At 40.3% G+C, this 23,621-nt stretch overlaps 1 protein-coding gene across 1 annotated transcript in view; it reads right to left on the reverse strand.

Annotated features, from left to right (window-relative positions):
- Nucleotides 1-23,621, reverse strand: part of rngtt (RNA guanylyltransferase and 5'-phosphatase) — an 80,051-nt gene that overhangs the window by 50,107 nt on the left and 6,323 nt on the right. Inside the window, exons 6-10 of the mRNA XM_054760959.1 lie at nucleotides 22,742-22,988; nucleotides 21,111-21,220; nucleotides 18,804-18,905; nucleotides 9,229-9,364; nucleotides 3,204-3,275 (exon numbers count right to left, since the gene is read on the reverse strand). Coding sequence (XP_054616934.1) covers nucleotides 3,204-3,275; nucleotides 9,229-9,364; nucleotides 18,804-18,905; nucleotides 21,111-21,220; nucleotides 22,742-22,988 — 667 coding nt within the window. The remainder of the gene's footprint in view (nucleotides 1-3,203; nucleotides 3,276-9,228; nucleotides 9,365-18,803; nucleotides 18,906-21,110; nucleotides 21,221-22,741; nucleotides 22,989-23,621) is intronic.

Here is a 23,621-nt window from a genome sequence, read left to right on the forward strand (position 1 = left end):
CACACACACACACACTAACACACGCACAATTATTTAGTCTGTAAGACTTTCAAAGCCAATTTTCTTTAAGGTCATATATTCAATGAGGACTGTTATGCTATTTATTATTGCATTTTTTATGTTATCACTAGGAAATGTACTTTGAGTACATGTAATCTTAATATATAACGAGTTTTATATTCAACTTGGGCTTTCCTCCGAGGACACCCTGCCTTCAACTGCACAGTCTTTCCCAATGCAATATACATTTTTATTGTGAAACTTGCCTGGTGTCAATAAAATATATTTTGTGTGTACAGATATTGACTTGCAGGTTGTGGTCCTTGTTTTTTTCCCCATCTGCTTTTTCATCTGCTCCATCCACTGTTCCTGCCACATTCAAAATAATTCAAGCCTTGCATTTTCCTAAGTCACTCCCCATAATAACCATACCAATAACCAATAACCAATTCAGGATGACTGACTTTTACCACATAAAACAAAGATACTGTAATTATCCCTGCATATTGTTTTGGATTCCTTGTACACAAGTGTGGATTGGAGAGAAATTCATCCAACACGTATCGTTTATTTATTCGCTCATACCTTTCTTTGTAAGAGTTTGTGCTATATAAATGGAAATTGTCTTAACGTCTAAACAAACAGGCGGCCATGCCTGTTTGTTTGTTTGTCTATAAAACTGAAAGACTGTTACAATCGTTCACATGCTTTAACCATAAAAAGGCCGTGATTATATATTTTTTTTCAAGATATGTTTTTGGAAATACATTTTTCAGACAAACTCTCTTTTGTTTTTTAATTCACCGAAAACAGTCAACACGTAGTATATACCAGACTGTGGTGCCTCAGTTTTGATTATTAACTCATTCCAAAAAGGTCAGACAAAAACCAAAAAGTGCCAAAACCAAGGCAATTTTTCCCAAAGAAAATAATGTAAATCCAATTAATCTGTTCCAGACACCCAGAAATATGAACAAAAATACATTCGATAGAGAATAATTCTATTTTACATGCAGAAAACATTGTGATGTAATTATGAATGACTGAATGGAACATCGTGCCGATGCGGACCGTACGAGATTGAATTTAATAGTGTTACATACTTTCTTCATCAAATTGCAGGCACTCACAATTTTCTTTGGCCCCATGGCAGGTTATTTAGCAGTTGCATTCAATAAAAAATGCATGGACATTGAGTCAGCGCTCAATTTTGTGGAATGATATAGTACATGGCAAATGGATATTTTGTGATGTGCAGTCTTGTACGAAAACTGAGACAGTGTATGAAAACCGGGACAAAATGAGGACAAAAATCAAATCATACAAAAACTGAGGTTTGACTGGACTTACACTACCGGTCATAAGTTTTAGAACTCTCCAATTTCTCTGGAGGAGAAACCTACATTTTTAAGTGTTAAGATAATTGTTAATTCCCTTTTTTCTTGCCATTTTCGTGGCATCAAATAACTTTCTCCAGTACAATGCTGTTCAACTGGTGGTCACGAGGGTTTAAGTACCACAGTGCGTTCCGAACACCGTTTTTATGCAGACAGAGGAGGTAGTAAGTGGTCCAGAACGTGGAACACCTGTAGGAATTACTTGCACTAACTGCCAAGGCTTGATCAACCTCCATTTCTGCAGCACAGCTTTAAATTGTTGACCCATTTTGTGGTAAACAGGCCTTTTTGTATCATTCTGAAATACACATTCTTTTTCAATTATGGGTGAACTTACCTTTTTTTTTAACCTCTGACATTTCACCACTTACCTTTGTACCACGACTTGAATTTCAATAAATAACTGGAAAAATTGGGGTGTTCTAAAACTTTTGACCGCTAGTGTATATTGGGGTCTAATGTATATAATAAACCAAAATATCTTATTGTAGCATGAGGGCACACATTCATCATTACTTAGTAGTCAAAAGAATCCCAGTACTGTGGTTTTGCTCCCTTTGCAAACAGCTGAAGTGTTGCATTAGGCCGTGGACCAGGCGGGAGGGGGGGGGTACAATCTCCCTGCAGCTACACTCTGTGGATGAGGTCTCAGCACTTAGAGACAGTCCGCCATGGATATTGAAGAAGGCTAATAATGGCCAACAAGGATCGATAGAACAGCGCCGTAGCGCTAGCTTGGGGGAGTCATGTGGAGCTGCTAACCTCCGCCAAACGTCTTACAAGAGCCATTCCCCTAAAAGCGATGTCTTGGGCCACTTGCTCAGGTGATCGATGGAGAAAAAGAGGAGTCAAGACCAGTCAAAGTCGCCTACCCAAGTTTGATGCTTTGGGGTATTTATCAGGTTTCTATAAGGAAAGGGAGCAGTGGATTGCTAAATGGCTGATTGCAAACTAATTTTCGTCTGTGCTTGTCTGACTGCTGTTAGCAGAATACAGATCAGTAGGGAGGATGAATTAATTTACAGTTTGGAGGCGTGCTAACGGCCTTGTTATGTCCTCAGCTACTTCAGAAGAGAATGAGCGTAGCCAAATATGGCAACAGAATATATACTAGCTATATGGCTTAATTCATACTCAACTGCATAGGAGCTTGACGGATTTTAAGTATCACATTCTAATTCCGGTTCTAAACCATAGGGGATGGAGTTGAGGAGGCGCAGCACAACAAATAGGCTGTGTCAAATAATGCAGAGCCTATTCAGATTAACAGATTTTTGAATTTTCATGTCTGAAGACGAGCCAGCATCATTCTCGTCGATTCAAGCCGTCCAACCCAAGTCCTGGATTATGTGTGATACCTTTAACTACTGACAGTCTAGTCAATATAAATGACATACATATTGAATTGCAATTCTCTCCGCCTTGTTCAAAGTCAGTCAATCAATAAACATGTCTATGGATAGACCACAGTGCTAATGGCCTGCTCTCATGATGGACTGTTTCTCCTGTCTGAGCATTTCATGAAAGAACTGCCTCTTTTTATCGTCAGACCATGATTTGTGGGAAAAATCAGGCCTCTTATGTCACCCAATACTTCATTCTAAATAGCCAACTTGATAATTAAGAATGTGAAAATATTACCGTACTGACCTAAATATATTTATTATTTAATATTTATTCCACTAGTAAGGAGGTCGGCAACCCACGGCTTCGGAGACCTGGAATGGTTTATTTCTATTTTCATTATATGGACCTCAGAATGTCAAAGGAAAGATGACATATTTTCAAAAAGCAAAAACTACTCACATTGAATTTGATGATGTCGTATATCAAATAGCGGGGGACCGGCTGACCATTCACCTTGTCAATGATCATCTCCTGCAATGACAAAACAGTCCAGTGAAGGCTGGTAGTAAAAAGGCAATAACTGCAAAATGGTTGTCAAAAGAACCTCCAGCAACGGTTGAATGGGGGGGAAAAAACACGATATTCACAGCCATGAAGAAATGACATTTTCGATAAAATAGGCGACCAAAAAGGGAGGAAAAATCCTGGAAAAACTGGCTGTACTACTACAATCTAAAGTAATGCTGTTTTTGTTTTGACCTATATCTGATCAATTGTCACGTTCTCCAAATGTGCTGACTAAAAACCTGCCAAAGGAGTCCAACTTTAAATTTGAAAACCGTGCTTATTTTTTGCAGTGTTCATTCACTGCTGCATGATAAAAAAAACAACATGTAAAAAGATAACTGTGCAATGTTAAGTTCATGAAAAATAATGGCAAATAAAACCTTGCACTCACAAATCATTCATGTCAGTGATAACAATAGCGATGACTTGGACACCACATGATTTTTAGATGTCAATACATAATTTAATAATGTTTTATTCATATGGAGTAATCTGGCCCCATAACTATAACCTACCTTTTTGCTTCGCAGAGCTTGTTTGTTAAAAGATGACATTCAATGCGTTCAAAGCGCTTCCCAAGCTATTTAACACGCGTGATGGCGGTAGACACGAAATGTAAAGACCATTATTGGATTTCTAAAGTTACTGTAATTACAGTTAATATCCGAGATTCAATAAAACCATGACATTCCTGTCAGCTTTTTGTGTTCTTTTTTCCAATATTCATCTTCATTGAAGATGTGATTCTTTATGTGACTGTTCCCAAAGACACAATGTGGCAGTGAGACACCGCATTCCTGTTTTGCCATGACTTTTTTCTTGAATTCAATCGTGTTTCTCACCTTAATAACCCAAAATGGAGCCACAGAAAGCTTCAAGTGCCGGCATTTTCATAAAGAAGGTGAAAAACACTACTGAATTGCATTGAACTCAAGAAATAACTTGTGACAAAACAGGAAGATGGTGTCCACGTTGTGTCTCGCCGCCATGTCTTGTCTTTGGCAACACTCACATCAAGAATCACGTCTTCAATGATGGTAAAAGCAACCTTAAATATTTGTTTATCCCTTTCATTCATCATTTATATACATTTACAATTGTTTTATGCATGTACAACTATAAAAACCTGTTTAGCGTTAACATTTTTGAAAGTCAACCGCTGAGGACATCATAGACGCGCGACGTAGCTAACTTCCGGTTGTTAGCAAGCTAGCTTCTTTGTTAGAAGCTAAGGACGGTTTGTGATAGAAAATACGTAAATACGAACACACGACATGAGCCGTATTGTACGCTAACCGGAAAATGTTCGTAAATTGAGGCAAAATTTTAACTGAAAAATACGCTAACCGGTGCGAATACTAGCCCCCGTTCCGCTGTATACTGTATGTATGTGTATGTGTATATACTACGCATGTATAAAACTCTTGTGGGTACCTGTGTGACCACTATGGACTCGATAAAAGACTACCAGAAAAAAGAAAAAGGATTCCATACATGCGGGAACGCATCTTATCCATCAGACATTGGTTTTGTATCTGTGCAAGCTTGGCCTAACAAGGTGGCAAATTCCCTAGTTGGCACAATGACTTCAAACCCTTTTTTGTTGTTTGTGTTGTAAAAGCAAAAAAAACTAAAAAAAAGTCTGGTGAAGTCACATCTATGCATTGAAAAAGCGACGCATGTATGTTGTGACTATATATGATTCAGAGACAAGGCATCTCTGCAAGACAGTGCCCAAGGGGAGCAAGAAGGGATGAGCGAGTTCTCCCAAGTGCGTTCGGAGCGGCCGGCATCAGGAGGAATATACAGTATATAGCAAGGAACTAACAAAGAACTGGGCATGTGCGCATGAGGGCTAGGGTCAAGTGAAGAAGGGACGTGAGGCAGAAATAGAACCAAGTATCAATTATGCAACGCTTTCAAGTTCAGAGGCAGGTGAATCACTGATGGATGACGCCAAGCAGACAGGTGATTTGTGTTAAAAAGTCTTATGTAACTGCGCAGGGTATGGACGACAAAGATGGGCATGGCCTTGCAGGACCTGCAGACTTTGCCAGGAACTTGTTCATCAAATATTAAAAAAGGTACCAACTTGCAGTTGGAGGTTGCAGACAATACATTGTCCAAAAAGTTCATATTGAATGCACAACTTCTTGCAGATAATAGATTTAAGGAAGTGAAATACTATAAATACTGTAAAAATGTTGGCAGCCAATATTCAGGAATGATTTCTTTCAAAAACATAGCAGAATACTGCTTTTTTTAAATATATATGACAACATATTCCTGTGAAAAATGCCCACAAAAACAATATAAGACTATTGAAAGTTTCCCAGTAGGATCGAGGCAGAAGAAAAATGGCATTTCAGTATACGTCTTCTCTTTAATCATGTCATTAAAAATGTAAAAACTTCTTCAAACTATCCATTCCCCCTGGTGGATGGGTTTTTACATCTCATCAGACACTGAGCAGACAGCAGAGGCAAAAAAATGGCAGCTGTGATTTGTAGGTGGGGTCGGGAAAGTGAGAAATGATGCAATTCCAGGAGGCTGCCATCACTAACCATCTGGTGCAGTGAACCATCAAGCAGGCAGACAGCAATGGATGAATACATTATAGTGACCAATGGAAGTCATCATGATGTCATAGTCACCCAGGTTTGGAACCAAAGTTGAGGTAGAGCTTTTAAACACAACACACAATAGAGAGTAAACAACGACCAGTGCCCGTGGGTTGAAGATGAAACCTATCAGAGAACACAGCACGACTTGAACAGAGCTCACTATAAATAGAGGAACACATCTCCTCTCTCTGCAAACCAGAGAGCCAGAAGCATAAACAGATATATACACAGGGGTAAAACAAGTTCTCGTAGCAATCCGAGCACACCTCCACACCTGTGCTTAAGGCATAGAGCAGAAATGTAGCGATTGGAACAGAAAAATGAAGCAATTATATCCCGCCAGAGTGGGGACAATAGAATCCACATACTAATCAAACAGTTGAGCCTATTTGAATTAAACTTGACAGCTGTGACAAAAGTCAGAGCAAAGTACAAACAAAAGTGTTAAGTTAAAGTTATTCCTTATCTCCTAAATAGAAAGCATGTGTTGTCATAGAAAATATGAACATTTTCTTGTCTATATTTCGAGCTCAATAGTGGAATGATGACCATTAAAGTTGAACCGTTTCTCACCGTGAGGAAATTACAGTATCTTAAAACCTCACATTTCAGCAACCATTTTTACTGCAGGATATCTTCTCAAGGGACAATACCATAGCAATAAATGCAACTTGGATAGACTTTAGAGTAGTCAGTACAGTCGGCCCTTGCTACATACTGTAGCTGTTCTTCAATAGTTCATTAACGGGGACCTATTATGCTTTTCCTCTTTTCTGACCTATACTGTAAATGTTGTTTCAATGTTATATTCTCGTGTTAAACGACGCCAACGCGTCAGATAATGAGGTTTGCGCATTTGGAAGTGAGCCCTGAAAGCAGTTTTAGACGGCTCTGTACGCTGTGTTTACTCTTTACAGAGTTGTTTTAAACACCGAGTTCCACTGACGCCCAAGCAACCCGGACTTCCTTATATGAGCAATGGCTCCCAGGAAATGTTTGTTCGGGTGTGCCTAAAGAGGCAAGCATCAGGCAAAAAGTGGTTGGAGTTGCTGATTTCCGGCCAGCAAGAGAAAAATATGATTATCTGTCAACAGCACTTCACACTAGACTGTTTTGTGAACACGGGCCAATACGAAGCTGGACTATCCGCCAAACTGTTGCTGAAGTCCGACGCATTTCCAACGTTACTTGGTCGTGTTCAAGAGTCAGAAGAGCAAGCTGTAAGTAACACTTTATCAGCATCCTAACTGTTTATTTTGTGTAAGTAATCGGACAAAAGGGGTTCGGCAGCTGTCCGGAGGTCCTCGGGAGCGCTTGGGAGTGTGACCAATCACAGCGGAGTGGGCCCGGCAGGAGGAGTACCTGAAGGAGGGCCGGGAGGAGCAAATTACACAGACAGTTTGGGCGGGAAGCAGGAAACCCCAGGAAACACTGCAGGAAGAGGTGCAGAGTCTGGAAGATCTAGAAAGCTTTCTGTGCGGGTTATCATGTGTAGCTGTTCTATAGGAGTCCAGAACTCAATACAAAGGCCCGAAAATGACTATAATACTTGTAGGTCACCTTTACTGCGATTGGCTGGCAACCACTCCAGGGTGTACCCCGCCTGTCGCCCGAAGTCAGCTGGGATAGGCTCCTGCATACCCCCGCAACACTAATGAGAAGCTGTATAGAAAATGGATGGATGGATGGTCCCCTTTAATAAATGATCGCTGTTTTGTGGTTGAATTATTCATTTAAAAAATGCATGTTTAAGCAAATTGTACTTATTCTTGGCCAAATTATGCATTTTTTGGGATAAAAAAGGCTACATAAACTAACCAAATGAAGTAAAATACAAACACAAGGCAGGAGAAGCATTCTAATTATGAATGTAGTTTTCTACATTGGCCACTAGGTGTTAGTAATTGTTCAATGAGACAATCAAATCACATCCCATCAGATGCGATCACCAGAACAGGCATTTATTGCAGGTTTAAATGATCTCACAACAAGCACAATAATAGCAACATAATAATCAGAACTATGAAAATATTTCATTTATTAAGATTGAATCCTACTTTGCGGAAATTCACTTACTGTGGTCGGGTCTGGAATCAATTAACTGCGATAAATGAACTAAAAATGACTCAACACGGCCATTATTGTTTAAATAGCTAGCAACAAGCGATTACCAAGATAATAATCCCGTCTACAGTCAAGGTGCTAGTAGTGTTATGGGCTGCATGACTGCCGCCGGCACTGAGAAGCTGCAGTTCACTGAGGGAAACATTACATGAGCATGATGATTTTGACAGTTTAATGAGTAATTCCCCAACCCCGACCCCGCGTCATTGCCCTCACAGTGGTCCAAGCATGGACTTCTGTGTAGCCACTATGGTGCCTTGCTCAATTAGCATAGAAATAGTGGTGAAATGAATTTCTCTGTACCAGAGAAGCTATACACAGAATGCTCTCCGAGTAAAAGCACAGCTCTCAAGTTGAACAGACATGCCTTGGTATATATGGTTTGTCCTGCATATGTACGGTTTGCCCACCCCTGCCACAAATAGTGGGTTGTTAGTCAAGTTGATGTACACCTGTTTCAAGGAAAGCACATAAGTGCAGTTTGCAAGCCAGAATCTTCATGATGCATTGTGTGTTCCATGTCTGTAGCAATGTGATGATACGAGCTCGATATAAAGTTCTCCTCCAAGTAGTCTGTCCATTCATTGTGACCCGTGTCCACGGCCATACTATCAAATAGAAGAAGACACAACCACTAAGGAGCTAATGGAGCTTATATTTTAGTCTGCAGTCTTTGTAGTTAGCAAAATAGCTAGGTCGAAACCTTTATGCCATCATTGCTTCAAGCCGTATATTGCCTACGCAACATAACCTCGCTGATTTGAATGTCAAATTCCATATGATCAAAACAATTCTCATGCCAATATGTACCACAACGAGCTGTGCTGTCACCTCAAGAAACTGACTTCTGAGCATTACAATACAACACAGAGCACAAGAGAAAAAAAGAAACAGTGACAGAAATACTATAAAACATTCCATTAGCTATTTCCACCAGGACACGGCGGGATGATTTTCCTGTCAGCTGTACTTGATGGGCTCAACTGTCAGACTGCAACATCGCAAACCAACATCAATTATCTGCAAGACTGAGCAGCAGAACCAAGAATGTGAAGGTTATGGAGGTTAGCGATGTTGTTCCAAGTCCAGGCAGAGTCTGGTAGGACTTTAAGAAGGGACGGCGACATTGTACGAAACTATTATAAAGTATGATAAGAGTCAAAACTTACCCCATCCAGCAGAGTATTTGATAGATGGACCCGTGGATCCTTCCGGAAAGGAAACTCTAGATTGGCTATGTGGAAGACTGTATTGTCTCTGTCAATCATGAATACTTCATTTTTCCCATTGATCAGCATCATGTACCTGTGGGAGGAGAGAGGGGACAATCACAACCTGACATTGCATCACACACTATACATGCGTACTTCGATGTGGTCTGGAATAGTCAAGACTAAGGGTGTCACAAGAGGGTTCACTCTGTGTGCTGTTTTCAGCACCTTGGCACATTTGCTCCCTTTTAAATTCATTGGACTTTTCTTAAAAGTAATGTGAAAATCTCGTCTCGTCCCTGTACACCCAATCTCGTGCTCCGTCTCATCTGTCTCTTGACTAGCCAAGACATTGCATATGTGCCACTTGCTTCCATTATATATTGTACCATCCACCACTAAATCTGATATCCTAAATGACAACTCAGGGAGGATGAAGATGATCCTGTTTATGCCATCCTTACAACAACAGATGCTGCCACAACATAACTTCTGATACTAATGTTATCATGACACAGCACCATTACAGTACAGCAACAAACAGCCAAACTTTTATCCTGATCATTTTTCAGCTGATAAACATAGCACTGCGTTTACCAGGTACATGTGAGTGTTATTAATAATATTAATTATGACACGGTTTCAATTAGGTCGGACAGCGACCTGCTGTTCTGAAAGTTGGCTTAATGAAATAGCTGTGACATCCCAAATGAACAAACCCATAATTAATTTAATCACTTACACCTGTGTCTAGTCCTACTGTGTGAAGAGCGCATTTAATGGGTTATTTTGACAGATTTTAGGTCCACTCAGCTGCAAAACATAAGACAGTGTATGTCTTAATGTGCAAATTGCTACAGTCACTATTACAATGAAAAAAAAGGTGAAGGCAAAAAGCTTTCATCTTTGTCTTAAAAAAAAGAACAAAAAAAAAAAAGCAAAACACGAACAAATTCCTCCGTATCTGAGCTTTGTTGTAATCAAAATATGCTCTTCTTTAGTAGTGAATGCACATTATATACACTAGAAAAGAGCAACAAGAGTGGTAATTAACTTCAATGATGTCCAAACACAGTGCACACTTGAATCTCAGTCGAGGAACAACAGACCAACAAGATGGGCAGACAGACAAAGGCTATAACTTTTTGTACATCATCTTGTTTGTCACTCATTTGACTAATTTGTTGATATCCATCTTTGACAAGTGACTTTTCTGTTGATTAATATTGCAGTGCTAATTACACTGAATCACTTTGTGCTCCCTAGCAATTAGACTGCATTTGACATGGCTTTATAAAGTCCTTAGAGCCAAGCTGTTGTGAGGATGAACTGTGTCATTGTGTACCTGACTTGACTGTAGAAACGTTAAACAATATGGTGACTCCATTGCACACGTCTTACAAATCCAATTAGCATTCCAAGACCGCCTGCTGCTCTTTAACGGAAAAAAAGCCCCATCCCAAACAGAACATAAAGCAGGATTAACAACTGAGCATAATGATCAGCCATTTTGAAAGGTTAAGTAGTATAATTAATGCACTCCAAAATAGGGACTAATTACTTACTACTTGAACATATCAGGGATTTATGCTGTCAAAACAGAGGGGAGCTTGAAAGGCATTCCAACTCAAGCGAACGCAGAATGCATTGCCTTTGGAAAACAAGGTCAGGTGACAGACACACATTTGAGATGACATCCCCAGTGATGATATGCATCTCTAATACCTGCTGTGACTCCTTATCATGTTCACAGAGGGATTTGATGTGATAAATATCCTGTCAATACCAGCTGGCTCGACGTCGGAAACTTGATAGGGTGCCAAGGATTAGCCTGTGTAGAATACCACAGCAGATGACCATTTATTCTATCATTCTTCTCCTGATGTAAGAGTCAAACATTTCCAGAAATGAATTGTCAAATAACCCTGTCAAAAGAAGTTATTCTATATACAATGCCGAAAAAGGCAGAGTATCTTCTGAATGTGTGAACACTACACGGACAAAAGACACAAAACAGTGTTCAAATGAAAAAAGTATGGAGTAATGACAAATATAATCAAAACTCATTTTTCAAACGCCCCAGTTTTCGTATGATTCGGCTTTCTCCAAAAAAATTTGCCAAAATGTTGCCTTGGTTTTCATACAGTGTCTCAGTTTTCCTATAATATTGCACGTACGTAAAGAACTAATTCATTTGCCCCTTACTGTGTCATTCCATGGAAATGAGTGCCCAAATAAGGCACCCTGCGTGTTGGGAAATCACTGTCCATGCATTTTTTATTTAATTAATGACAGGTCGTGATAGTTCACCCAACTTGCCCAAAAGAATTTCTGACTTGTGTCCTAATAACGTTCACCTCGGAATGAAACCGCCTTGGGGACAGAGAAAATAAGAGAAAAGAAAGCAAAGAATAGAAGACAAAAGAAAAGCCAAGACCACTGAAAAGTCAAAAACGTCTCATCTCAACATTTTACCAGTTTCTTTATAGGACAGACTACTCCCAAATTCCCAAGTGTGGCAGGGTTTGTACACCATAAAGACAAAAAAAAGCCATAGTTGTTTTTTTTTTCCCTGTTGTTGACCGGAAAGAACGTTCATGACAAGCGCTCTGCTGTCACTATTAAAGTTTTGAACTATCTTGGCGCTTTCCTGAACTTGCACAGATTCCTTGAAATCAACAAACTTCAAGTGCAGAAACCCGTTAGCAAGTCAAGCTAACCAGCTAGCTGCCAAAGTTCAAAGCGGTTGCCGAGCACCAATGCCTCGCAAAAAGCTAAATGATACCGGCCCTGGAAATCCAGGTCCACAATCAAAAACCGAACCAAGCATGCCGTTGAATGAGAAGGACTTGATATTATATGGCACCTTGAAGGATGTAATGAAAGAGAAACTGAAAGTGCTACATCAGGAAATGCAAGATCTAAGATCGCAGATTGACAGCCTCAAAAGAGAGCTTCTCTGAGCAACAGAAGTCGACACAGCAAGATCTAAAAACACAAACTGACAGCCTCAAGGGGAGCTTCTGTGAGATCTGTGACTTTACTGAGGAAAACGGAGCACTGCACAACGATACCAAGGTATTACAGGATGATACCAAGGTACTAAATGATGATAACACTGCCTTGCACATCGCTCTTGAAGATGAGAAAGAAGCAAAGGAAAACAATTATTGAGCAAATGAACAATACAACTGATGAGATAGATCAGAATGTACGAATGAACGATGTGATCCAGACAGGGCTCCGAATTATACCCAGGACAAAAGCCAGGGCAGTCCAGAACAGAACCAGATGAAATGAGGTGGATGTAGACAGACACCATCAATGCTTGCATTCCAATGTATGGCAGAAACAACGCCACACCAGTCATCATCGTCAAGGAAGGATTTCATTATTATTATTTGACAACATCATCAGAACATCGCAAGGGACTGCTCAACAAGAAGCACTGGATTTAGGAAGCCATTTATCTGCATTTAATGACACTCACAATAAACAGAAAAGTTTGCCAGACAAGAAGATCGAGAATTGGAAATCTTTTCTTTCCAGACCACAAACAACTGGAATTGGAGAAATATATACTGTAGATCCGGACACAAATGTTTCTCATATCTTCTAGTATTTATTGTATTTAACCAAGCATTTTTTAATATGCCGTATGAGTCCTTACTTTATGCATAGGTTCTCTACTGCACCGCCTTTGAACACTTTTTTCTTTTTCTTTTTTTTACCAGGACCAGAGTACCTAACCACAAGTGTGAACTCAGCCTAAGGACTGTGATAAATAAAAGTTGAAAATATTTTTTTAAACAAAATTATTTATTGGGTGGAATTGAATGGAGTGCTGCAAAGAATCATGGCTCAATAAAGCTGTGCATGTTATTCATGGCTTTACCCTCAGGGATACCATGACTGGGGCAGCTTTGAGTAGAGTTGCTGCTCCATCACAAAGCAGAGTCAACTTAAAATGCTTCAGGCATGGGATGACTGTGCCTCTCAGGTGCATCCGTCTGGAGGCGCTTCAATGTGTGCAGACCCAGAAGACGCTGAAGGAAGTAGCAGGCTCATTTAGCCTAGGAAAGCTCAAGGGCCTCCAAGGTATAAATGTGTCTGAAGATGGCGGGGCTTTTTATTTATTGAAATGCTTCTCGAGGTGAGTATTACTCCTAACGGCTATACGAATCATGACTCGAAGATATCAAACAGGGCTGTCCACAACACTCCTGGAAACGGCAGGGATAAACAAAAAAAGGTGGGTGTATAAAGAATCAATGATGTCTTGGGAGCTTTGGGCAGATATAGTTGCACTTTTTTAAAAAAAAGGTACGCGGTGGGTGTAGAAACACGATCAAGGCATCAAAAACAAATGTTTGAAAAGTTTTGACAAATAGATGTGTTTAAAATCTCTAAAAAGGACCGCTGAGATTATCAAGAGAGACAAGTTCTCTAGTATTGTTGTAGTGAGCAGAAGCAGCTCCTCTATCATCTAATTAGGGCTCTTACCCACGGTTAACGCTGTCAAGTATGTTCAGAATAGCACAGTGGGTGACCATTAATGCCGTCTTACTCCCAGGTGTCCTCCTCTTCAGTTTGCTTTCACCATATTCATACCCAACTCAATAGAGTTAAAGTATAATATCATCTGACAAAGTATTTTTACCAATCGGAAAACAGTCTCACAAGAGTTTGTGCCCCCTTGCTGCTGCGGCCGTGTCCTTGAGCCCTACCCCTGCAGCACTTCATCCCTAATGAGGCACAGACGACCACGATGTCGTCTTCCCCTGTTCAAGTCCGGTGGCACAACTGACAGATGAGGACTACGATCAAAATCTAGCAGGTTTGCACATCATTAGCAGTACAGGAGTAGTAGTAGTAGTGTGCAGGACTGCCATGTTTCCAGCAAGCCAGTTCAGATCGCATTAGATCACTACATTGGATTTACAATTGTAAACCCTGCATCCACCCTCCTGCAAAAAAAGGGGTTGTGCTACCCTTCAAGTTCCATTGGAATTTCAAACACCAATACACCAGATTTTTGGTACCATCGAACTGTCCCATCGCAATGATATTTTTGCAAACGGCGCAAATTTTGTCAATGGAAAAACATGCAAAGGAAAGTTAATGAAGACATGACTACATGACCTTGAACATAATTTAAATCCTATCAAACCACCCCTTGTGCTATTGTTTAAGAAAACTCAATTCTCATATGAGCTAATCAAGTAGAGAAACCTGGCATATCTGAAATAATAGACAAGCCGTGATAGTTCACCCAACTTGCCCAAAAGCATCTCTGACTTCCGTCCTAATAACATTCACATCAGAATGAAACAGCCTTGGGGAAAGAGAACATAAAATGAGAAAATGGAAAGCACAGAAAAAGCATACAAACAAAAAACCAAGCTCACTGAAAAAGCAAAACCCAACCACAAATTCACTTGAAGATAAAAGCATCTAATCAATATTTTATTATTTTTATTCATTTTATTTCTTCATACTACAGACGACTAAAAATCTAATTCCCAAGTGTGACAGGGTTTGTGCTCCATCAAAACAAAACAGCTGCAGGACATTTACCTCCCCAGTGGTAACTTTGGCATGCACACCAGCAAACCAATTTGGGCCTTTTAACTAGTAATCGCATCCCATGTTGTCAAATTATACACTTGAATGTGGCTCTAAACAATTCAACTATATTCCACACAGAGGAATGTGAAAATGCCTAAAACTGCTCCCTCTTTGATTGTGACTTCATGATTCCACATTTTTACACTGGGGAAAAATGTAGTTTGTTACATCTAGGTATTAAAAGCCCAATACAGCACTGAAGAAACACCTGGGTCACACTTTGGCTATCGTGTGATTCAGGAAAAGGAAGCAGAATATCCAGAAGTTGGATCGCAAAGACAAGACATTGCGTAAAATTACTGTATTGACCCGTACCGCATACAGAAAAAAGTGTGGTCGTCTTATGTTCTGGGTGTCAAGATTCATACACGCAAACCATCAGGTGGAGCCAAATGATTTTTCCCCAAATGAGTCAGGGATTTTCTTCCTGTCACTCACACACACACACACACACACACACACACACACACACACAGGTGGTCTCAATGAATGACAGTCATCAAACAACTGTCAAGGAGCTAAAAAAACATGCTATCTTTTTTCCATTGCAATCTACCAGTTATTTCACGGATGTTGAAAAAATTATATATATATTTTCTAAAAATGGGTCTTAAAAAAGAGGGGTGGTCCAATATTGGGGTCAATACGGTACTTACCTTACCAAGGATTGAGTACAGTACTTTTATTGCCAAAATGGACAAGCCTTTTGGGAAATAAAATCTGTCCTTATTGGTAAGTAACAAGTGCATCTGGTGGTAGAGTTGAGTGTGTTGTGGTTTGTTAATGGTGCTTTAATAAAGTCAAACCTGTTTGTTTAAAATCTCACAGGAGTAATAGGCTTCAAACCTATTTAATGGTTACAGAAGGCTTTACAGCAAGATGATTCACAACATTCGCCTTTGTGACCCACCCAAAGCCCTTTAGAAGGCAGAATATGACTAATCTTTAAGAAGCAGCTACTTACATTCCTCCACATTGCTTGTGGTTATGACATGCGGACCCAGTTTGCGCAGAAATATAATAAAAGCATACTAAAAGACCATCTTTCAAAACGTTCTTGGTAAGCTCTTACAAAATACAGTGGAACCTTGGTTTTCATGATTAATCCGTTCAAAATGGTGCGTTAAGAAGACTGTCAGTTCAGACTGAAGATTACAATTACATAAATCATGTGAAGGTCTCGACATATCCCAGACGTTTCAGAGTTTATACTGAATAGATGATGGTCTTGACTATTTAAGTTGGTTTCCCATCTGTCTTCTCAAGTGAATAAAACCTCCCAACAGTGCAATAATAGGTAGTCCATTTTCAATATTGCTTTTTATTTATTTAATTATTTATTTTTTATTTAACACAGTCGTTCCTCTTTACTTTGTCCAAATTCAATTTCACACATATCTCATACTTTTCAGAAAGCTTTTACTCCTCACTAGATGAATTCAAAAAAAGGAACACTGGTTCAGGCAGAGCACTAATAAGGTAGCAGGGCATACTATTCAACAAAAATAAATTTAAAATGGCGTGCTCAATCTGTGGGCTCCTGAGAATAAAGAAATATCAGACCTGTCGTATTAGAACAGCTCGTCTCTCACAGGAGGAATAAAAAAGTTCTTTGTCAACATACGCCAATCAATAATAACTCTGCCCAAAATGATAGCACAATGCTATAAACTGCACGCAACCGCAGAGAAACCATCCAAAGTAAACACGCTATATGTCAGCTTCCTTGGCTCGATCTACAAGTGGGGGTGTAACGGTACGCCATAATCACGGTTCGGTATGTGCCTCGGTTTAAAAGTAACTGTTCGGTTCTTTTTTGATACAGGAAGGAAACAAAATGCAACCCATAAAACTGCTTAGCTTTTGTGTAAAATTTGTCAGCTTTAATTACTTTTTTTTTTAATCATGAAATGAATGCTGGCAGGTAAGTCTCCAATAAATAAAATTGTCAAATAAAAAAAATAAAAATAAATTTCTTCTTAGGAAAAGTGTAATGATGCAGACATCATGCAATATGACAATATATCGCAATCTAGTAATTTCATTTCTACTACGTTACCTTGCGTTGCCCCTCACAAGGCTACACTCTTCTGCACTTTGTGTGTATACTAGTGGCTCTGCCTCCACCCACCGAGACACAGACCGTACGACTGACAAAAGGGCTCACTCCGCTCATGTCGCTGTTCTATGAAATAAACGTGCCAAGGTGCTGAAACCAATGAACAGAGTGAACCCTCTCCCTGCCTGTTTGGAGGTGGGGGATGAGCAAAACAGACATGCATGCACATGGCACTATATTGAGCCTGGCAAAATTATCCAGTTCATTTTCATTTAAAGTGGGATTAATTAATCGATTTTTTATCCCCCAGAGGCCAAGTGCCTACAAGTTTTTTTTCCTCACGTTTTAATCTCACGAGATCTTATGACACAAGACCTTGTGACACCCCTACAGTTTACGTATTTGACCTGGAAGTGTTCCCAAACAGGGGGCTTTAACGGCACAAGAGGGTTTTCAAGCTCTGGTTTCTCCTTGGCACTATCGCTAGCCGTGACCAGGCTGTAACTGTTTGCAGAGTAGACTTGTGACCAAATCACAAGGCAGTCCCACTTCCGGTTCCTTACTCCGTGTATTCCATGTGGAAACTCTGTATGCCTTCGTACCGCACCCAAAAAATCAGATTACAAATACATGTACCGTAAGTATAATGATAAATATCCTAAAGCAAAGTCTCTAGGAGCTGAGCTACTGCCTCCCAAGTTTACAGAAAACAAAAAGAACAATACCAGCAAGCCTGTCAACATTGAAAGAAAAATATTTTGTACAGCATATTTGTGGACAGAATGGAGCTGACGCAACAGAAACTGAAAATGGTGCCCATGTCCCCAGAGTCTCATGCGCATATCCTACTTCAAGTGGTGACTCACACCGTCTTCACCTTTCTGACGAATTAATATGTTGTTTCTGTTCGCAACAGCTCTCCAAGAATATCGGGGGAAACCAGCTCACAGGCACAAGACAGAAGAGGAAGAGCACATAAGTATTTAAACATTTTTTTTTAGGAAGTTTCAGATGACAGGACCAATTTAATGACATTTGTAGCCTAGAGGTCTCAGTCATCCATCAGTTCCCAGTGTCTCTCTTTGGAAATGAAAGCACCAATACAATTGCGAAATTGACTGCAGTCATTAAAAATTCACAAGCACACAGCACACTTTCACCAGAGTCTTTCAATACTACAAAAAAAATGTTCCTCTGCTCTTGCTTTTGGCAAGAGAGACATAAAAGTAGAAGAATAAGAAATTTCTGCAGTTACTCACTTGGCATATATCGTCGTGTAAATCGTAATATATAGGACGACTGGTTCAACGTGCAGCTGCGTCAGCGGAAGCCAAATTACCAGTCTATTGGCCACATCTCTAAAGGCCATTCCAGGTTGATTAGCTACACGCAGGCCAGTAATTGAACACAAATGAGAAACATTACATTTGCAGTCACCTCCATCTTCACTGATGGCCATGAAGCTTAATTAGCAACTTTGCAGAATAGAACTTCAGTAGGCAACCGTGGATATTAAATAAACTAACCCCTTGACCCCAAAGGAGCCTCAGGAAAGGTGACAGATGAAGTCAAAAAACTGACCTCCGAGTAGAAAAATTGCAGTTAACAATGTTTTAAGTCAGCGCTCCTACTGCCCAATTTGACGTCACACAACAAGGGCACTGCCCATAGAGGTGCATTAAGTGCTTCTGCATTGACATTAGCGTGTAGATATGGTCTATCTACAATAAGGTACGGTTAGTCACGGTAGCCATGTTTTCAAGTAGGGCCGCATAAGATCCACGTGCGATATTTCCAACATTTGAGCAGAACGCAGCTTTATTATCAAGAAAAGTCAAGTACTCACCGTGTCCCATCGGCTTTCCAGCTGACTTTGTATGGATTCTGCTCCAGGAAACAAAGGTTATGTCTATCCATTGATACAGGCTGGGCACCAGGAAAACCGGCTCTGTAATCAAAAGGAACATCGTCATTACATGACCTCTTGCATCCACAACATGCATTCATTTTACCTCTAGACTTTTAACCTCCATGATATAAGAAGCTTTAATGGGTCAGGTTGAACCACCAGATGAGAGCATGTCCTTGGGGTTCTTTATTTGCCTGTTAATGCTTATCTACAGGGATTTTACAAGTTTTATTTGAGGACACTGACAAGAGCAAGTGCAAACTCCATCAGGAAAAAAGGACACTGAATAAATCCATTCCAGGGTCAAACTGTCGCCATCGTTAAACATTTATTAACTGAACAGGAAATGTTTAATCAAGAAACAGTTCAAACATATTTTGCATTTGCAAGGTGTTACTTAGCATATATTCTGCATTTATGTATTCATTATACGTTTCTGTCCTGTATTTATTTTTTCATGACTGAATAAACTGGAGACCGGGTGGATTAAAGAAATCCTGCTACTTCCTACTACTTTTTGGACATGTTGGATTGTGTATACTACAGTATAAACATGATGTCCGTTAATGTTAACTTTTTGTTACATTAAGCATGTTTGGGATAAACAAAATCAGAACCAATGTTGTCATGCAAATGTAAAAAGAAGTAAATCACTGTATTGTCAAACTTTACACCTGCCTGGGAGGTGAGTGATCACATTAGCTAGGACAGAGACACGGGACGTGTATGGCTTTAGTCACTACAGTACGTCACAATTTCCACTTCTGGTTCTATGGTTATCGTCACACTTTCCTCCTTTGCCATCACCGACATCCTTCTGAATGATTTTAGCTGATGTAGCCATTTTTATGCGTGAAAAGACTTCATTCTGGCCAAGAACACGTAAAATATTCTTAAATATGCATATTTTTTTAACCACAAGACAGGAATAATTTATGAATTTAGTTTGAAAAACCGTGATAGAATGAAGCAGCAAAATTGGCGAGGGACGACTGTGGATGGATTTATTTGCAGCAAGTGTAAAAAGAAGTGAACCACTGTGCCTCGCTCACTGAGAGAACACCAAGGGCTTGCAGCGCTATCAAAAAAAAAATGATAACACATAAACTATATGTCTAATATTTACAGTTATTTCGCACTTTTTTGTTAAGTACATAATTCCACACGTGTTCATTCATAGTTTTGAGAATCTACAATGTAAATAGCCATGAAAAAAAGAAAACACATTGAATGCGGAGGTGTGTCCAAGCTTTTGGCCTGTACTGTACATCGCACTAAGTTCCACTTCTGGTTGCACAGGGTTTCCCATACATTCATTTATTTGTGGTAGCACAACACAATTAATTTTGGACCGCCACCGAAGGGTTTGGCGAGACCTGCTCAGCCTCGCTCAAATTATAATGATCTGTCTGAATGCCTCCGTCCAGTAGATGCAGACCTGCCACCTAAGAAATGAACCCCCTGCTGCCATTTTTTTGGTTTAGTTTCATTTCTACAATGTGCAGCGAGCTAAGAAAAAAATGACCCATGGGCTACAAATAGTAACGGAGCTTTTGGTGTGTGTCATACGAAGTGTATGATCTTCTCTCATGTTGTTAAATCTTTTTTAACAATAGCACATGAATTATTGACTTACGAGCGTTGGTTTCATTCCATGCAGCTGACAGACGCGAGTACGTGCGCCTTATAACACTCACGGGCAATTGAAAGAAACATTCATGATGGTTCCTGGGCTTGATGGAAGTGAGTGCTGCTTTTCCCTCGACAGTTTTTGAGTTAATTGTTTAGATTGCATGCTTGTTATGTACTGAAGTTAACTAGCTAGACAGATGTAGGCTTAAAAAAAAAAAAAAAAAAAAAAAGGAGGCGGTGCATGGAGCAAAAAGCACCTGCGACAGCAGGTTCGTAAGTACATTCAGGTGGGTGTTCAATAAAATATAGCACCACTCATACAGGTAAAAGGAGACAGTGGGAAATGGAAACAGTGTTGATTGTTCCCTCTTCTGAGACAAGGCGAGGAAGTGGAGCCGACATGCTGCCATTTCATTAAAAAGCTGCAGTTGCATTTTTCTCTTGGAAGAAAAATCTATTCCTGACTCTCCCGCCTGTTTCAGACTGTCAGTATCAGGATGGGGGTTAAAAAAAATAAATAAAAAAGAGCCTCTCACAATACACCCACATATGCAAACGCATGCACACACCTTTTCTCAGAGGAGCAGGAGGAGCACAAAAGAAGGTTCTTACTTGTTCCACTCAGCCATCTCCTGACAAATCCTTTGGATCTCGCCTAGTTTGGGCTGTGCGGTGACCTGTGTGACGCCTTTCACCATGACACCTTCAAGGAACACTGCCCCCTGGGAGGAATAATGAAAGAAATCTGTGTTGGAATAAGGGGGGGGGGGAAGCTTCAGACCCTCCTACACCAAATATGTAGACGCTTCTCCACACAGCAGAAACAGTTGTTTGTTGCCGTCTGGAAAATATCATCTCATATCTTGCATTAATTATCCACCTCCACCTGATCCAACCTAATGAACCAGCTCCTCTGTTTCTAGACCCCCAGTCTCTTCATGTCACCTCAGTTTCACCATTCTTACAAATAAAGCTTATATTAGACAAGGACTGTTCTTCTCTGTCCCAAACATCATTTCCAGACCGACTCAATCTTTCCTCCAACCTTTTTCTTTCATTCTCACGAAATAAATCATAGAAATGTGCTGCTGTTGGTCCAAAAACATGTGTTCTGTTCGCTAAAGCCTCCTTAGATGTGAATGTGAAAGGCTGCCTGTCCCTATGTATCAGCCCTAGGATTGACAGGTGATCAGTCCTCCTGCCTCTCAGCCCAAGTCACTTTGGAAAGTAATCCAGCTTCCTGTGACCCTGAACGGGACGAAGTGTATAGAAAATAGATGGAGCACTACTGTAAACAATTAATGCCAGAAATAATGGAAACTATGATAATTCCCCAAGAGGGTTTGCACTTATAAACAGCTTTTTCTTTCATTTTTGAGTATTTCATCCTTTGCTTCTTACAAGAGCCAATTGGCTGCCAACCAGTGCTCCTCTGGAGAAGGCCACTCAACCATGACCAAGAGACAGTACTCCTTAATGATGCTGGAGTAATGCAGTCTGCAAGCTGCTGCTCTCTCGGCCTCTTTCCTCCCAGAACTGGATGCTGTATCATATTCGCAGCAATTGGATTTTCCTTGACTGAGGCTCTCACGCCACTTCAGTGTTTACAATGTGTTTGTTTTTATAAATAATATAGATATAGATATAATATCTGTCTCTTTAATATTTTTGTGCTTTTCCCCCATGTTTATTTTAACTACTACTAGTGATAGGCCAGTGTTTGACACAGGACCTCAATCTATCTGTGGTGTTGGCGGGGAGGGGTGAATGGCGTCAACTTCTAATTTACATAATAACTTCTAATTTACATAGTGGAAATTTCCAAAAACTCTAGCTCAGTGTGTGTGTGGACGGATAAAACAGCTTTTTGGCTTGTATCATAAGAAATGTGAGCCAGTATCTCATGTTTTTCACCTGATGAAGCCATGGACTTACGGTTGTTGAGTTTCCTTTTGTGCAGTGGTAGACCGCATGCGTGTGCCTTCTTAACACGCATGGGCGACTGAAAAAAACACACCATCTAAGTGTGCACTGATTGTCATCAATCCTGCTACGCACTCCACCCTCAGCAACATCTCTGAAATAAAATCCCGGCTTCAAACCAACTCAACGACGACAAATCAGAGCTCACCATTGGCCCAAAATCTCTCATCAAACACACCCACAACGTCTCCCTCGGTCACCTCGGCGTCATTCAACCAAACATACCAAGTCACTGTCTTTGTTGTGGCTGGAACTCTTACCAGTTTGAGCTTCTCTTTCTTGCGTTTGACGGGCGCTGACCCGGAAGAGCTGGGCCCAGACTCCTGGCCCACGGCGTTACCGTCATCGTCCACTTCCCCGTCATCCTCGAAGCACCACTCGGGCAGCGCAGGGGCAGGAGGTGCGTCCTCCTCGTCACCATAGCGACGGAAAAGCTCTTTGAGGTAGTCGCCCTTGTAGATCCCGGGGGCCCGTGCCTGGGCGAAAGCCGCTACAGCTGCTTCCACGCTGATAAGAGCAACAGGGCTGGATTATCATATCAAACTCACACACTGACCAGGTTTTTTACACTGACCAGGTTTTTTTTGTTTGTTATTGACTATTAATGCTCATGCCCATCAACCACAACAAGTACACCTGCCCCAATTCAATGAGACCATCAATATGATAACCGACTAAGATAATAAAGCTCCGTTATATTTTTATTGTAGTGGTTATAGTTCACAGTGGTGTATAATTGCACTGCATATAATTTACGACTGTAGTTTTATTTGGCGAAGACAAAATATTTGCACTGCAGTTCTACGGTGCTTCAAACTACAGCCACAGTCATAAACATTGCATGTTTGTAGATAACTACAATGTACTCCTCGCGTTGTCTGTTTCTATGCCAGGGGTGTCCAAACTTTTCCACCGAGGGCTGCACACTGCAAAATCAAAAGATGCCGCTTTTACATTTTTGAAACCAACCCATGTAGATATGCAGATGTGTGTCGTTGGTGACAAACACTATTATTAGTATGAACGTTTCTCCTTACATTACATAGCATTTGTTTTGCTTTTTTTATTTTTTACACTGGACATTTTTGTCATCATAGTATGACTTTATTCTTATAACATTTTTACTTTATAATCATAACA

The sequence above is a fragment of the Dunckerocampus dactyliophorus genome, chromosome 19 (genome assembly GCF_027744805.1).
Source record: "Dunckerocampus dactyliophorus isolate RoL2022-P2 chromosome 19, RoL_Ddac_1.1, whole genome shotgun sequence".
Classification (NCBI taxonomy): domain Eukaryota; kingdom Metazoa; phylum Chordata; class Actinopteri; order Syngnathiformes; family Syngnathidae; genus Dunckerocampus; species Dunckerocampus dactyliophorus.